Raw genomic sequence first — 18,522 nt, forward strand, 5'->3', positions numbered from 1 at the left:
TGGTTGTGTCTTTTGCTATTTCAAAGACAAATACGTTCAGTCTTTGTGAGATTTTTGCAATTTGGAGATATCTTAATTACTTAATTAAATCATACTCTAACTTTAGATGAAATATGAAAGGAGATTTTGTTATGATTGAGATTTTTTCACCTAAGTTATGTTATCGTTCTGTAGGCATTCCGCTCGCCTGTTCAACCTTCTTAAACGTTGTCATTGATAGAAATGGGATAGATTTGTTTACTTACTCCACTCAGTGAATTCACTCCACTCCGTAAATTACTTAAACCAGCCACAGTCTACCAGAGACAAGCCGATGAAATGACGGACAAGGCAGAAGAAATCAAGCGCCCCTCTGAAGCTCAGTACTTTCGAGAGGATTCTGGAGTTACAGACGTAATTCTCATGGTGAAAGACAAAGAGATCCATGTGACAAAAGTAATTCTCATGCGTTTTTCTCCAGTTTTCCGGGCCATGTTTAGTGATGGTTTCAAAGAGAAAAGCGAAAGCAGTGTTACCTTTCCAGGAAAATCATATGAAGATTTTGTACTGTTTCTACGAAGTTTTTATACAGGGGAACATTTGGAGCTTAACGGTTTGGATATATAATGTTATTTTCATGTTGTGTTAAATGATTCAGGTCATCTTAATCACTGGAATATCTATCCATTTTTTCGTCGTAATTCATCCTTAGACTTGCGCATCGATTCAGACATTGGGACATCTTTCAAAAATCTTGTCAAGAAAGAGCTACTTATCAGTTTGCAGTGTTTGTGGTGTATGGGTAAAGTGGACAAAATATTTTAACAGTCTGGGTTTTTATTTCAAAGCTATGAATGGGATAAAATCTATCAAATGCCCTCTTTAAAAATACTTTACTTGTTGACATCAAGCAGGAATTTGCCTAGGTTAATCTAAAAAAAAATCCTATATAAGTTAGATTAATATTGATTGATTGATTGATTGTATGTTTTCTTAACGACCCTTTCGGGAATTTTTCATTCATATGGAGACGCCGCCACTTGCCGATGGAAAAGTACGATTTTTACCCTATAATCGGCACGCAGGGCCGTTGAACAGGGAGGGATCTTTTTAGTTCCAGCACCTATTACGACATGGGACTTCGGTTTTTCTTTCTCATCTGAAGGACGGCGGCGGGCGGTCTCCACGTCCCACTTTACAATCTTATAAGAAGAGACATTATAAAATATATACAAAACATACTATCACTTAAGTTAGGATGATTTTGATTCATTATAAACGCATTTCCTCGTCACCAGAAAGTCTTAAATAAATTCAAAATAATAAACTAAAAGTGATAAACGTTTTAATTATACTTGTTTTAAATCTGACATTTTTGTTGTAGTTTCTGTAATAGAGAGAATCTTACCTCTGACTAGAGAGTATGGCATGGACGCCTTGATGAAAAGTTTCCATGAGAGGCTTTTGATAGATGCAGAATCTCAAACAAAAGATATTTTCTTCCATTTCAAATGTTTTTATATCGCTGCAGTGTACAATTTTGGTGAGCTTTACAATAGAATGCTGGAGAATCTGAAGTCCGTTGCTGTTAACACCTATAAGAACAGAGAAAGCTTCAAAATGCTTCCGCCAGAGGACAAGGCCCAGTTATACGAAAAACGCTGTGAATTTGTTGAAAAACATAATTCGAATCTCCTGAACAAAATGTCAAGGATTAAAGAGAACTTGGACTCATTTGAAATCTGGTGTGAAAAATGTGGCAAATGCATGAACATTTCCAGAAAAGACAAAATATGGATTTGGGGATGAAAGATGAGCATTTTGAAATCTACGAGTACTAATGCTTTCGTATTATTTCCTTTTTAACCTAATATAAATAAAATATTGTGTTTTTATCCGCATTTCTAGCAAACAAATATTTGAAGATACGTATCAAGGTCACGTGATGGCACAAGGACCTGTGTAAATTTATCTCCTTGATAAATGTTGAACACACACTTATCCTACCTTCCTTCTATCATCTTTGCATGCCCATACTCTGCTCTGGGTTCTTTCTGATTTCTTTTATGTATTCCCAATTCTTTCCGCCCACTTTATTATTGCACTGTATATAGTCCCTCTTTCCTCTTCGGCATCTCTAAACCCCCTCCTTCTTTCTTCTCTCTTGCTCTCCCATACCCTTCCTTTCTTATTTCTCTATACCCTCTTCCTTCTTCTCATTTTTTATAATCATTATTGTATATTTGTTGTTGTACATCACGTGTATACAATTTTGTTACTTTGTTTGTGTTGGAGAGGACAATCTACGTTGGCATAACTTGTGTCCAATTCCTATGATTGTGATCAATAGAATATGTTAAAATCAAATCACATACGGATTTACATGCATTTATTTTAAATACACTATATTATCTTTTTTCTATCTTTTTAACATTAAATATATGAATAAAACTTTTTTTATATCTGTTTAGAGAAGACAAAATGTAGATTTTCGGAATAAAAGATTCTGGGCTTTTAATTGGTACAGTTACAGATTATTGTTTGTTTTCTACAGCATATGTTTGATTAAAAAAAATCATAAATATCTCAATGTGTGGTTCTTGGATTCATACAAGGATCGTCAAGATGTCAAAGGCTAAATTTAATTGTCATAAATTGCGATGAGTCAAAAATAAATTTGTGTCATTGTTCTCAAAAAGCCAAACAGACACTTTTGAAAAAGATGTCTGAAAGAATTGGCATTTTAAGAAGAATAAGATATTTCGTGTCAAAAGATGAAGATTATATTGCACCTTATTGCTATGAATTATTATACCCACACTTTCTAAACAAAGTTCGGGTATATTGTTGTTACTCATGTCCAGTCCGTCCGTCTGTCACACTTTTCTTCCCTGAACCCCTTCTACAATTTACTCAGTAGCCTAATCATCTTTTGGGAGATGATTGGTGGTGTCATGTAGATGTGCAGTAAGGTTTCAGAATTTTGAGTTTACCCTAGGGGTTCAAATGGGGGTCGAAAAATGACGTTTTTAATGCAAAAAGCCCCATCTTCCCTGAACTCCTCATTCATTTTATTCAGTAGCCTAATCATCTTTTGGGTGATGGTTGGTGGTGTCATGTAGATGTTCAGTAAGGTTTCGGAATTTTGATTTTGCCCCGGGAGGTCAAATGGGGATCAAAAAATGATGTTTTTTATGCGAAATTCCCCGTTTTCCCTGAACTCCTACTTCATTTTAATCATTAGCCTAATCATCTTTTGGGAGATGGTTGTTTGTGTCATGTAGATGTGCAGTAAGCTTTCGGAAATATAATTTTGCCCCAGGGGGTCAAATGGGGGTTAAAAAATGATGTTTTTTTTATGCAAAATTCCCCGTTTTCCCTAAACTAATCCTACATTTTACTCATTAGCCTAATCATCTTTTTGGAGATGTGCAGATGTCGTGTAGATGTGCAGTAAGATTTCCGAATTTTGGTTTTGCCTGGGGGGTCAAATCGGGGTTGAAAATTTCGTTTTTTATGCAAAAAGCCCTATCTTCCCTGAACTCCTCCTACATTTTACACAGTAGCCTAAGCATCTTTTGAGAGATGGTTGGTGGTGTCATGTAGATGTGCAGTAAGCTTTCGGAATTTTGATTTTGCCCCGGGGGGTCAAATGGGGGTTGAAAATGACGTTTTTAATGCAAAAAGCCACTTCTTCCCTGAACTCCTCCTACATTTTACACAGAAACCTAATCATCTCTTAGGAGGGAATTAAATATTTTAAAAATTTGGTAAAACATCAACGTCAAGGGGTTAAAAAGTATCGTATGCTGGGAAACATCTTGAATTCTTATGAGTAATTAATGTGCATGTCAAATGTGAAAGTCATATCCCTTCTGAATCAAAAGTTATAATTAAATGCAACATTTTTGAAAGTAGGTTAGGCTTCAAGGTCAAGGACACAGAGTCAAAAGTCATGATTTATTTGGAAAAGCTTATCACAGGTAATAATATACATGCAAGTATAATATGAATGCCTTAACTTCTCCCTTTCAACATGTTTACATGATGAATTGAAAACAATGCTATTTTTTTGCAAGAAGGTCAAACTTCTAGGTCACATGTAAAAAAAATCATGCCATTCTTATAGGTAAATAATAATCCATATGTTTAATATGAATGCCTTGTCTCTTCTCATTCAATAAATATGACCGTGATGACCAAGGTTAAATTTATTGAGACAGATGGACAGACTGACATACAAATATACATATTTCTATGTGAATTGGGTAACATTGGCCCAGTGATTTTATAGAAGTTAAAAATGTCAAAAATTTTCAGACAAACAGATGGACAACAAACGATATACATTGTATGATAAGGAAACCAGAAAAGCTCAAATGAGTGTTTTGAAAGGGCTACAATGGTTACAATATTTGAAAGGCTGTTTTTTTTTCATGCAGAGATATGACCAACATATTCATGTTTTATATTTTCTTTATTAATTTGTTTGTTTGTAATGAAAACATCTCTCTGGGAATGTTTCCCTCATATGGAGACACCACCAAATAATAATGAACACAAGATGTGCTTGTGAAACAGTGACCCCCTCCCCCCCCCCCTCCCCCCGTATGGCAGCCTATGGCGAAGGTTGAAGTTTCTCAAATATATGTCAAACTCAAAGGTAAAGGTCAAAGGGTTCAAATTGTTGATATCAGAAGAAAGTCTTCTTACAAGGAATACACATGTGAAATAAGTAATCCCTAATACTCCCTGTTCAAAAGTTAATTGCCAAGGTTAAAGTTTTTTTAAAGTGGTTCAAACTCTCATGTCAAGGTCAAACATATTTATACCTGTTGAAAGTTCACAATGAATACACATGTTAAGCATGAAAGCCCTAGCACCTACTGATCAAATTTAGGACAAGTTTAAAGTTTAAAGGAATTTTTGTTGTAAAAATGTCTAAAAATCCAATGACAAGCGATCAAGAGGTCAAAATTCATGGTACTCAAATAAAAGGTCTTTTCACAAGAAATTTACCTATGAAATGTGGTTCTTTCCAAGATATATGTGTATAGCCCAACCCACTTAAAAGTTATGGGCAAGGTTAAAATCTACTATTTTGGAGTCTCAAGATCGATTGTTATTTCAGGGACAGGGAGTGGTTAGGGAGATTGAACACCCCACCCCCACCCCTTGGAATTTGCTTTGTTATTTAAATAAGACTATATACTGAAGCGGAAAAAAATTACTTTGGACATCCTCCCCCTTACTTAGAGATTATTGACTCCACGACCTCACTATCATTGTTTTTATTTTTTTTATTTGTTTTCATTTTTTCTATTCTGCTTGTCAGGGAATCTGGGCTTGAATTTTTTGACTGAGATGTGAACCCCCGTCCTTACTCCCGAAAAAAACTTCACAATATGAAATTCGTCTAGTGTGGCATGCGATGATCTTTGACCCTTTTTGAACTTAAACCTAATCATTTTGGTTTATTTTACCCCAATCTATACTTAAACTTGTACTTACCAACTGCCATAGCTCCTAGCTGTCAACTTCATAGAATATAATCCAATTGTAACACAAAACGAATTAATCCAATGCAACCAGACTGCAGCATGTGCTCTATTCCATCCGGCAAACCTTGGTCGATTCCGTCGCCTAATCAGATGAAGTGGGAATCGGCCGAGGTGTGCCGAGTGGTGCTTAATCAAAATATATGAATAATGAGTGACGCAACACAGTGTGATGTAGAAAATTTTCCAAAAGGTGTTTACATGTAAACATGTATAGTACAAGAACAAATTCTAAACTGATTCATAACAAACGATGTTTTAACAAAACTTATCCATCTAGCCTATTCAAAAAAACAAACAAAAAAAACCGCATACGTGCCATGTGTTTGTGATGTCGGGGGCGGGAGGGGGGCATTAGTAAATTTAAAAAGGTCCTATTATGAGCAAAACATTCTTCAGAATCTAATTAAAATCATTAATTAAATTCAAACGTGTAATGAGAATCTGAGTCATAAAGGTTACATGGTCACAGGGTCTGAGAATTTCATACTCAATTTGACGAATACCTGTTCAGTGTACATTATCTATAGAATTATTTGGACTTTTTACTTGGCCCAATATGTAGGAGTGTACATTTAGAGGCAAACACCGTAGTGCGGGTATTACTGTCTCATGACAGCATCCAGCTCCTTATGTTAAATATATTTTGGGAATGATCTATAGAGCAATATAAATGTTCAAGATATATTTAAACCTGTCCCTCTATCAGCTTAATTCGTCTATAAAATTATTTTATAAAAAATTCATGAGTTAATGCCAGATTATTTAAATTGGACTTTTGCGAAGACACTGACTTTTACCGTTTACGGTTTACTTTGACATTTAAACCTGCGTCATGTACGGAGGTACAGAATTGAAAATGGATCGGAAAATATGCACTGGGGTGAAATTTATTGTATTCGGGGCTTTGAAATAATTTATCAAACAAAAAATATAATTGGTGGTAGAATAAAATTTATTTAGATACTTTATTCACGAGAATTTATATATATCCTTTTATTTTCAATAACTAAAGAAATGAAATAAAGAAGAAGCCACATTTCAGTAGGAAAATTTGGCAGGAGTTTGTCAAGACTGGAATGGAGGGTGTTGAGGGTGGGATTGTCGCCGTTTCCCTCGTAGACATCGTCATATGATCTTTGAAGTAACCTGTTATTATACCCGAACTTTCTTAACAAAGTTCGGGTATATTGTTATTACTCATGTCCGTCCGTCCGTCCGTCCGTCTGTCTGTCTGTCCGTCTGTCACACTTTTCTTCCCTGAACTCCTCCCACATTTTACACAGTAGCCTAATCATCTTTTGGGAGATGGTTGGTGGTGTCATGTAGATGTGCGGTAAGGTTTTGGAATCTTGATTTTGCCCCGGGGGGGTCAAATGGGGGTCAAAATATGACGTTTTTTATGCAAAAAGCCTGGTCTTCCCTGAACTCTCCTACATTTTACACAGTAGCCTAATCATCTTTTGGGAGATGGTTGGTGGTGTCATGTAGATGTGCAGTAAGGTTTTGGAATGTAGATTTTGCCCTGGGGGTCAAATGGGGGTCAAAATATGACGTTTTTTATGCAAAAAGCCTCGGCTTTCCTAAACTCCTCCTACATTTTACTCAGTAGCCTAATCATCTTATGGGAGATGGTTGCTGGTGTCATGTAGATGTTCAGTAAGGTTTCGGAATTTTAATTTTGCCCCGGGGGGTCAAATGGGGGTCAAAAAATGATGTTTTTATGGACAAAGCCCCGTCTTGCCTGAACTCCTCCTACATTTCACCTACTAACATAATCATCTTTTGGGAGATGGTTGGTTGTGTCATATACATGTGCAGTAAGGTTTCGGAATTTTAATTTTGCCCCAGGGGGTCAAATTGGGGTCAAAAAATGACATTATTTTATGCAAAATGTCCCGTTTTCCCTGAACTCCTCCTACATTTTACTCAGTAGCCTAATCATCTTTTGGGAGATGGTTGGTGGTGTCATGTAGATGTGCAGTAGGGTTGCAGAACTTTGATTTTGCCTCGGGGGGTCAAATGGGGGTTGAAAAATGACATTTTTTATGCAAATAGCCCCATCTTTCCTGAACTCCTCCTACATTTTACACAATAGCTTAATCATCTTTTGGGAGAAGGTTGGTGGTGTCATGTAGATGTGCAGTAAGGTTTCGGAATTTTGATTTTGCACTGGGGGGTCAAATGGGGGTCGAAAAATTATGTTTTTTTATGCAAAAATCCTCGGCTTCCCTAAACTCTTCCTACATTTTACTCAGTAGCCTAATCATCTTATGGGAGATGGTTGCTGGTGTCATGTAGATGTGCAGTAAGGTTTTGGAATTTTAATTTTGCCCCGGGGGGTCAAATGGGGGTCAAAAAATGATGTTTTTATGGAAAAAGCCCCGTCTTCCATGAACTCCTCCTACTTTTCACCTACTAGCCTAATCATCTTTTGGGAGATGGTTGGTTGTGTCACGTAGATGTGCAGTAAGGTTTCGGAATTTTAATTTTGCCCCAGGGGGTCAAATGGGGGTCAAAAAATGACATTATTTTATGCAAAATGCCCGTTTTCCCTGAACTCCTCCTACATTTTACTCAGTAGCCTAATCATCTTTTGGGAGATGGTTGGTGGTATCATGTAGATGTGCAGTAAGTTGTCGAAATTTTGATTTTGCCCCGGGGGGTCAAATGGGAGTCGAAAAATGACGTTTTTATGCAAAAAGCCCCGTCTTCCATGAACTCCTCCTACTTTTCACCTACTAGCCTAATCATCTTTTGGGAGATGGTTGGTTGTGTCACGTAGATGTGCAGTAAGGTTTCGGAATTTTAATTTTGCCCCAGGGGGTCAAATGGGGGTCAAAAAATGACAATATTTTATGCAAAATGCCCGTTTTCCCTGAACTCCTCCTACATTTTACTCAGTAGCCTAATCATCTTTTGGGAGATGGTTGGTGGTATCATGTAGATGTGCAGTAAGTTTCGAAATTTTGATTTTGCCCTGGGGGGTCAAATGGGGGTCGAAAAATTATGTTTTTTATGCAAAAAGCCTGGTCTTCCCTGAACTCCTCCTACATTTTAAACAGAAGCCTAATCATCTTTTAGGAGAGTTAAATATTTTAAAAATTTGGTAAAACCTCAACGTCAAGGGGTTAAAAAGCATCGTATGCTGGGAAACATCTTGAATTCTTATGAGTAATTAATGTGCATGTCAAATGTGAAATTCATATTTCTTCTCAATCAAAAGTTATAATTAAATACAGCATTTTTGAAAAGTAGGTTAGGCTTTAAGGTCAAGGTCACAGAGTCAAAAGTCATGATTTATTTGGAAAGGCTTATCACAGGTAATTATATGCATGCAAGTATAATATGAATGCCTTAACTTCTCCCTTTCAACATGTTCACAATGATGAATTGAAAACAATGTAATTTTTTTGCAAGAAGCTCAAACTTCTAGGTCAAGTAAAAAAAATCATGCCATTATCACAGGTAAATACTGATACATATCTTTAATATGAATGCCTTGTCTCTTCTCATTCAATAGATATGACCTCGATGACCAAGGTTAAATTTACTGAGACAGATGGACAGACTGATATACAAATGTACATATTTCTTTGTGAATTGGGTAAAATTGGCCCATTGGTTCTACAGAAGTTAAAAATGTAAAAAGTTTTCAGACAAACAGAATGGACCACAAGCGATATATATAAGGAAACCAGAAAAGCTCAAATGAGTGGGGGGGGGGGGGGGCATTAGTAAATTTAAAAAGGTCCTATTATGAGCAAAACATTTATCAGAATCTAATTAAAATCATTAATTAAATTCAAACTGGTAATGAGGATCTGAGTCATATAGGTTACATGGTCACAGGGTCTGAGAATTTCATACTCAATTTGACGAATACCTGCTCAGTGTAAATTATAGAATTATTTTGACTTTTTACTTGGAATTAAATCCCTATATGTAGGAGTGTGTTTTTAGAGGTAAACACCTTTGTGCGGGTATTACTGTCTCATGACAGCATCTAGTTATCGTTTTGTTAAATATTAAGATCAATATTTTTTTCACACAAGAGCTCCCGTATATTTTCGTGGTGTAAAAGTAATCCGTCAACTGTAACTAAAAGTCAGTGTCTTCGCAAAAGTCCAATATATTTTCAAACATCGAAACAAGTCTATTTTCATTATTTTGACTCTGCAAAAATCTCCGCTAGGGTCCCCGTGTGTTTACACGTTTGTTTATTCATAACCCAGACCAGCAGCAATAGCTTGTGGCTATATATATCCACAGTCTAAAAAGGAAACTAAAATGTCATTGAAGAGATTTTATTTCCGTTTTGAAATACACTCAGCATATTTTGGGGTGTTTTATGCAGGTAGCTTGATATTGTGGCCATTTACTTGTTAAATTTTATAGTGATTTATAAAGGACAAGCTTAACAAGCTTATTGGGGCCGGCTTTTGTGTAAAAAAAACCTGATCAAAGATTGTTACTAATCCATATAGAAATGTTAATGGTGAAAGGTACGATTACAATGTATATTATTTTTTAAGATTTTAATTTTTTTCATTTGTTTGTGGTTTCATTAAGAAAGAGCCCATTATGTAAGCATCCAAAGACCTGAGCACAAATTAATTTCTGACAAAGAATTCAAACAGAAGATAGTTGAAGCAATGACATTATTTTTAAAACCTTGCCTTTTCCCCATGGATTCCTAGTTACCTTAAAGCCTGTCCTTTTCTGAGATAAATGTGATTGTTTAGAGAGATCATATATATCACACATGTATATGTATTTAATATTTACAGATATGAAATAAAGTAGAGGAATATTAAATATGGGTTTATTGTTAAAAATGTTAATACATGTAGCTTACTCAGAGGGATATTAAAAAGGATGATTCTTCAAATTGGCATATGTTTTTCTATAATGTGGTTCTTTATGATAGAGATAAGAAGTTAATATTATTTTCATATATTATATTGATTTTTATAATAATTAATTCCTTTGATTGAGCACATAAAAGTATAGAAGTGTGGATAAACTAGGTCTTTTCAAATATATGAACTTACATTGATCAAGGCAGGGACTTATATACTACTTTCAGTATTCAATTCAAGTTCATATATACAATATTATTTGAGATTCTTAAAACGATGTTTGCCGGGTAAAAGTGTTTCCAATGCGACTTCATGCTTAACTAGAACTACACTTGATTAGTATCTTCTAAGCAAAATTCAAATTAGAAATATTTCAACCTAAAAGTAGATTTAATATTCTTTAATTTGAGTTCTTAAATAATTATACATGTACATATTTCACACTTACTTTTACAGCCTTTGTATTTTATGCTTCCACCGTCTCAGCGGCGTAGCCGGGGTACTTTTGATGTGGACGCCCGATTAGGCAGGGGTACGGGTGTCAACTTTAAGTCCCCCATGGGCCCAGGACAAAGCCCTTGTTGGACTCGAGGGGGCTTTGCCCACGGAAGCTACTAAATTTTCGACGATTTGATGTGCATATTCGACCCTCCCGGTCGCATATTTTCTTAAATTTTTGTTTGTTACGCGGCCATATTCGAGGTCTGTTCTGTTTTTACTAAACAATGCGGACAAACACTCAAAAATGAGAAAGAATCTGTCATGTATCGTTGAATGATGAACCCAATAAAAACAAATTTTGACTTTTGAAAAGATGAAATACGTACATGTATATGGTAAAATAGTCGGTAAAAGAGGTAAAATGTAATTTGCACTTTGTAAGTAAAACTCAGCAATAATCAATATTAAACCAATTTCTGGGAAAATATTATTTTCACCTAAAACTGATTCTTTTAATTTTCAATTATTTTTAGGGTTTTTTTCTAGATTCCAAGTAATTTTTGTCATTTTTAAAAATTTTTATTTATCGAAAACTGATGAGTAAGCTTTAGGAGCATACAAGCATACATGGAAATTACGCCTGTCACTTTCTCCTTTTTTTCCAAAAACCATGTGGACGTTTTTGCGTACTTGTAAACGTACGCCTGGCTAAGCGCCTGGTCGTACCTTCGCCCTAAAAGTGCAATTTAAGGCGCTATGCGAGTGGCTCTAAGGGAACACCATACCAGGTAGACGAAGCTTGTAAAAATCGAAAATGTCGGAAAAGTCTGAAAACGAAGGTCCATCTAAACCTCTATATTTTCAAGAGGATCCTGGCATAACAGACTTGATTTTATTTTTGCAAAGAAATTCACCTGACAAAAGTCATTCTCATGCGATCCTCTCCTGTTTTCCGTGCCATGTTTACTTCTGACTTCAAAGAGTACAATACCATTCCCGGAGAAAAAATATGAAGATTTTGTTTTGTTTCTGCGAAGTTTTTATCCAGGAGAGCATTTAGAGCTAAATGGTTTGTATTTGAAAAAAAAATTGAATGAAATGTTTGTTGTACATGTTGTTTTAAGCAGTTTAAGATGTTTAAGACGATACAAAGAAAGAGTGCACTAAACATGTTTAATATGTACGGTGGCTTGTATAGGACATGGTATGAGATTTTTTTTTTATTAATTTGAGGCCATGAAATAAAATTTCTGATTGCAAACAACTCTGCCCCTTCAGGAGTACCATTCCTTGTGATGTTGATATTTACAGGCTGTTCTGCAGTATAATGAATGAAAATAAATTTTTATTTCTAAATTCTTTAGATGAAGGATTCTTCTGTTTTAACCATTCATGTAAATTAGTTCAATCTGATTGGTCGAGAAACGTTTGTTAAAAAACACTATTACCCGCTGAATAATGAAGCCACACCCTTCAGCGTAGCAACAGTCAACATTGCTTGACGAAGGGTGATATTCCAAAAAAATAGCGACTGCGCAGAATTTATGCGCAGCCGAGGTTGACAATGGTTTTCTTGGGGTGAAAATTTTCAATGTTACACTCAACTACTTGCAATATTTATTATGATATATTGAATGTTTTATACAAATACATATAATATATATAACAGTGAACCGTGCGAGCATAAATTCTGTGCAGTTTTTTTCTTTAATATAACCCGTCGTCAAGCAATGTTGACTGTTGCTACGCTGGAGGGCGTGGCTTCATTATTCAGCGGGTAATAGTGATTTTTAACAAATGTTTCTCGACATATCAGATTCAACTAATGTACATGAAAGTATACTATATTCACATATTTCACTTTCTTTAAAAATTATTTGCACCATTTGTACACTCCCTCTATTTATACTTTAGTCCTCTATCATGTCTTTCGAAATTATTTGAACAGTACCATAGGACAAACTTAAAGTTTTCATATCGCTCTCTTTTTTGACAAAAGTAAGAAACCATTGAACGTTTCTGCCCGACCTCCTATCGTTCGGGCTTCCTATCCTCTGCAGATCATTCAATGACCCATGACTACCCAAAATCGCTGAAACCATTTATAAACAAGTCTCTAAGGGCATTTTCCCGATTTTGAAGGGAAAAAAGTCATTTAATTTTTAACTAAAGACTAGAAAATGTCTTAATTTTTGTCTTTTAAAATATTGGGCAATTGAACACTTTATAAGATGCTTTTAAATGTGTTTGTCTTTTCTTCAATCTAACAATATACACTTTAAAACTTGACGTTTAGTTGTGACGCAGGGACACCCCCTACGTTTAACATGTTTAATGTTTTAAACGTCTATGAAATGAATTCAATTAAACATTATGAAATGAAATTTTTAATTTTGATTAGATTTATTTTTATGCATCTTTTGTACATAATATTTGATAATGTGATGCCAAATATTACTGATATGAACACGCTGACATTACTTTTGGATCAACCCTCGTAATGGTCATCCTTATTAAACACTGATAAGACAATTTCAGTCTTTAAGTTATCATCTGGGTCTTTCTGTCAGAAGTGGGAATTATTTTTCTACCTGTCGGAAAGGCTGTGGTTGATGATTAGTCATTTGGCATCATTCTTAAAATAATTTCACCGTAAAACCTTAGAAATACCTTAGCCCCCTTTATTTGTCTTTTAACAGATATCATGAGTAATGCTACTTATATTTTTTTCTAGTTTCAGTAATAGAAAGCATCCTTCCTTTGGCAAGAGAATATGCCATTGATGCCGTGATGAAAAACTGCCATGAGTGGTTACTAGTAGATATTAAAACTCGAACAGAAGATGTTCACTACCATACGAAATGCTTCTATCTCGCTGCAGTGTACAATTTTGATGAACTCTACAACAAAATGCTTGAAAAACTGAGAACCGCTGCTGTCAATACCTATGAAAATGCACCTAGTTTCAAAATGCTTCCATCAGAAGACAAGGCCAGTTTACTTAAAAAACGCTGTGAAGATGTTGAAAAAAATGATGCAAACCTCGAAAAGCAAATTTCAAACATTAAAAAAAAACATAAATAAATGTACAATTACGTGTATAAAATGTGGCTACCCAACCAACATACGCGAAGGAGACAAAAATAGACTTTTGTATCAAAACCCTTATCCCTAGCCATCTACGGGAAGATACCGAGTATTTTTTTTTTAAAAGTTGGTGAAAAAGACGGACGGGCAGTTGCTAAAAGGGGCCCCCTTTAATAATCTGGATAACTCCTCCTACATGAACCTTTTTGCTTTGTCGAACAATTGCACATATTTCAGAGATGTGCATATTAATAGGATTTTAACTTTTTAAAATTAAGTTTTGAGAAAAATACCAGATTTTTTAAATGCTTTATTTTTGAAAATTTTCATAAATACAAACAAAAACACACACAAACACACCCTCACACACCACACGCACCCTGTGCACCTTTCCCAAAATACCAGCTTTCATAATTAAACATCTTAAGTGATCAATGGAATTTTTTATGCATGACAAATCAAATCAAACATTGCCCATTTACAATACATTTTTGTTTTACCATGAAAATTGCTATAACAAAATTTTTCAATTTTCCTGTAATACTTAAAAATGTTAATTCTTCTGTAAATTTAGGTATAGCACATTGAGTTATTGAGCAATACAAGTACTTTTTTCCTAACAAGATGAGAAAATTTATTCCGAATTCTTTCCACCCACTTTATCATTGCACTAAAGTCCCTCTTTCCTCTTTGGTATCTCTACAACCCCCTCCTTCTTTCTTCTCTCTTGCTCTCCCATACCCTTCCTTTCTTTTTTCTCTATACCCTCTGCATTCTTCTTATTTTTTATATAATTATTATTGTATATTTGTTGTTTGTACATCACGTGTATAAATTTTGTTACTTTGTTTGTGTTGGAGAGGACAATCTACGTTGGCATAACTTGTGTCCAATTTATTAGGATCAATAACATATGTTTAAAACAAATCAGATACGGATTTACATTCATTTTAGATGTAATATATTAACTTTTTTCTGGCTTTTTAACATTATATATGAATCAAACTTTTTTATCTCTGTTTAGAGAAGACAAAATGTAGATTCTCGGAATAAAAGATTCTGGACTTTTAATTGTACAGTTACGGATGATTGATTGTTTTCTACATAGCAGCATATGTTTGATTGAGAAAAAATAATCAGTTAAACATCTCTTAACTTCAATGTGTGATTCTTGGATTCACAAAAGAATTGTCAAGATGTCAAAGACTAAATTTAATTGTCATAAATTGTGATGAGTCAAAAATAATTTGGTGTTATTGTTCTCGAATAGCCAAACAAACACTTTTGAAAAAGATGTCTGAAAGAATTGGCATTTTAAGAAGAATAAGATATTTCATGTCAAAAGATGCGCAGTTTAAAGATTATATTGCTATGAATTATTCGTTATGTTACATATTGTGGAGCTATCTGTATATAGAGCTATATAAAATTCAAGATATATTAGAATATGTGTCTCTATCAGATTAATTTTTTTATAAAATTATTTTATAAATAATTACATGAGTTAATCATAATGCCAGATTATTTATATTTGGCCTTACACATCAATCAATATGAGAGGATGACTTGTGTATGTGATAAGTATACAGAGTGCTGTATTGTTCCCTTGAGATGTTGCTTTTTGCTAAAGTTGTTTTAATTGTGAGATATATCTTGATTTTATTATTTTATGTGTGGTTTCAGTGTAAGCTCCTGTGGTTTTCATAGCATTTATTAATAAAACAACAAAATTATGTACTAGTCCATGATAAAAAGTAGACAAAAATGTCATTGAAGAGAATTTCATCTCTGTTTTTGAAATAAACTCAGCATATTTTGGTTTTTGTGAAGCAGGTAGCTTTATATTGTGACCATTTACTTGTTGAATTTTACAGTGATATATAAAGGACAAGCTTAATAAGCTTACTGTGGCCGGCTTTTGTGTAGAAAGACTGATCAAAGATTGTTACTAATCCATATAGAAATGTTAATGGTGAAAGGTACAAGTATATTATTTTTTAAGATTTTAAAAATGGAATATTTTATGTATTTTTGCTCTGTGGAAATTCATTCAATCCTTTTTTCTTTTGTTTGTGGTTTCATTAAGAAAGAGTCCAGTCTGTAAACATCTAATGACCTGAGCACAAATTAATATCTGACAAAGAATTCAAACAGTAATCAGTTGAATCAATGACAGTAGTTATAAAACCTTGCCTTTTCCACATGGATTCCTAGTTACCTTAAAGCCTGTCCTTTCTGAGATAAATGTGATTGTTTTGAGAGATCATATATATCACACATGTATATGTATTTATTATTTACAGATATGAAATAAAGTAGAGGAATATTAAATATGGGTGTATTTTTTTGTACAAGAGTTATCGAATGTTAATATATGTGGCTTACTCAGAGGGGTATAAGAAAGTATGATCCTTCAAATTAGCATGTAATGTTTTCTATAATGTATTCTTTATGATAGAGATAAGAAGTTAATATTATTTGAGGAATAAATTTAATAGCTACCCATTTTATACGGTATAAACTGGGTTGGGGCAGTTTACGCTTTATAAACCGTGAAGCGGTTTATAAAAAAGCGTAAATTGTTTCAACCCAGTTTATACCGTATAAAATGGGTAGCTATTAAATTCATTGCTTATACAGTCAAACCTTCCAACGGAGAAAGGAAAAAAGGTCACATATGACAGGTGGTCTCTTAATACAGGTTGCTTATTTAAAGTTATTTATTAAATTTATAAAGTAAATTTTTTATCCAATCAAATACAGCGTTACAACCAGAATTAAATTATTTTCATATATTATATTGAGTTTTATGATAATAAGTTCCTTTGATTGAGCCTGTAAAAAGTATGATAAACTGAGTCTTTCTAAATATATGAACTTAAATTGATCAAGGCAGGGACCTATATACTACTTATGCCCTGTTCTTACGACGAGTTTAAATCGCAGTAAATTAATGCGAAGTAAACTAATGCGAATCAAAATAATGCGAATTAAATTGCGTTCACACGAAAGCTAATGCGAAGTAAACTAATACAAATTAAAATTCTACTTCTAGGGCCATACGTCAGTTAGGCTATTATGATGTCATTTGCAAATCACGCCACCTTATGCAGGATAGATGCATTTGACATACTGTTACAGTGTCTGTACACACATTTTAATGATTAACACAATTTTCCTTAGTTTTTACTCAAAAATGGCACAAATACTTCAAGCTGACCACGGACATGTGGCATTTGACCTAATTTTGCCATTACGCATGCCTAAAAATTTTCTTCGAATTAGCTTCGCTTAGCGTTCACACGGAGCTAATGCGAAGTAATTTAATGCGCAGTAAACTAATTCAAATTAAACTAATTCGCATTAAATTTTCTGTGTGAACGCTAAGCGAAGCTAATTCGCAGTAAACTTACGTTGAATTCGAATTAAACTCTCCGTGTGAACAGGGCATTACTTCGCATTAATTTACTGCAAATTAAACTCACCGTGTGAACAGGGCATTATAAATACATACTAGTAGGTTCCTGATATACATGTATCTATGGATCCTTTTCATAAATGTCTATATTTGTACAAGTACATAAGTGACTGAGAAATCAGTAAAGTCTACTATCTTTACAAATTAAAAAAAACAGTTCAATGTTATGTAATACATGTATTAATTAATTTTGCTAGGCAGTTTTAAAACGTATGAAATATATTGAAATAAATTTTAAGATTCAAGGAACAGTATTTGATCAAAAAAGTCTATTCTAACAATATTAATCAAGAGCAGAGCAAACACGGACCACCAAAGCATCAGAGGTGGGATCTGGTGTAATGGAGAAGTGAGCACCCCCTGCTACAGGTCAAACCCGCCGTGTGCTCCTTATGGCGAAAAATAACGAAAAAATCAAACGACATTTCATTGTATAAATATTAATGGTCTAGCAATTAGTATGGAAAAGGCTTGTCAGTATTTAACGTAACAGATTATATTTGCTGACAGGTCATTTTATCGAGCATAGAACTTACGAAATAATTACTTTAAAAGAGACTGATATTGATATGCATATTTCATCAACTTGAAATTGTTCATGCGTAGAGCATGCTCTTATCAGCTGAGAGATACAAACCGTGTATATTCATGTGATAAGTTGACGAATACAATCGTAAAGTGTTGTTATACATATACTTATAGCTTTGTGTCGACATATGAATGGAAATAACTCTATTGCAGAAAATAGAAAAATACTTTAGACACTCATGTGCAAGGTAATATAAAAATTGTGATTATAGGCTTAAAAAAATCTGTATTTTCCCGAATCCTTTATAACTATTAGATAAATTGATTTAATTATTTTGAGGATGAAATGTTAATAGTATTAAATTGAACAAAACCTATTTTCCAATTTTTTTTCTTTTGTTAAATATCTTATTTGATATATATACATGTACAAAGGGTTGAAATTTTAAAGTCTATTTTCAGAGCTTTTCCAGAAGTTTTAGCGCTATATTACCACCACTTTTAGTCTATTTTTAACTATGATCCACTTGATGCATGTATGCGCAAAGTAGTGCGTGTAATGTTTGCTTTATATTTGGAAACCGTCAAA

General features: G+C 34.1%; 1 protein-coding gene and 1 long non-coding RNA gene across 2 annotated transcripts; both read left to right on the forward strand.

Annotated features, from left to right (window-relative positions):
* The first annotated feature begins 318 nt into the window (after positions 1–318).
* LOC134243757 (BTB and MATH domain-containing protein 36-like) lies at positions 319–1,788 on the forward strand. The gene is made up of 2 exons (XM_062726000.1): positions 319–592; positions 1,364–1,788. The coding sequence occupies exons 1-2, from the start codon at positions 319–321 to the stop codon at positions 1,786–1,788; spliced, it is 699 nt and encodes a 232-aa protein (XP_062581984.1).
* A 9,961-nt stretch (positions 1,789–11,749) lies between these two features.
* LOC134243760 (uncharacterized) lies at positions 11,750–14,046 on the forward strand. The gene is made up of 2 exons (XR_009987104.1): positions 11,750–11,909; positions 13,575–14,046. It is a non-coding gene; the product is annotated as an uncharacterized LOC134243760 (long non-coding RNA).
* Positions 14,047–18,522: the final 4,476 nt, after the last annotated feature.

The sequence above is a fragment of the Saccostrea cucullata genome, unplaced genomic scaffold (assembly GCF_032062105.1).
Source record: "Saccostrea cucullata isolate Sc308-1 unplaced genomic scaffold, CSIRO_AGI_Scuc_v1 ctg2456, whole genome shotgun sequence".
Classification (NCBI taxonomy): Eukaryota; Metazoa; Mollusca; class Bivalvia; order Ostreida; family Ostreidae; genus Saccostrea; species Saccostrea cuccullata.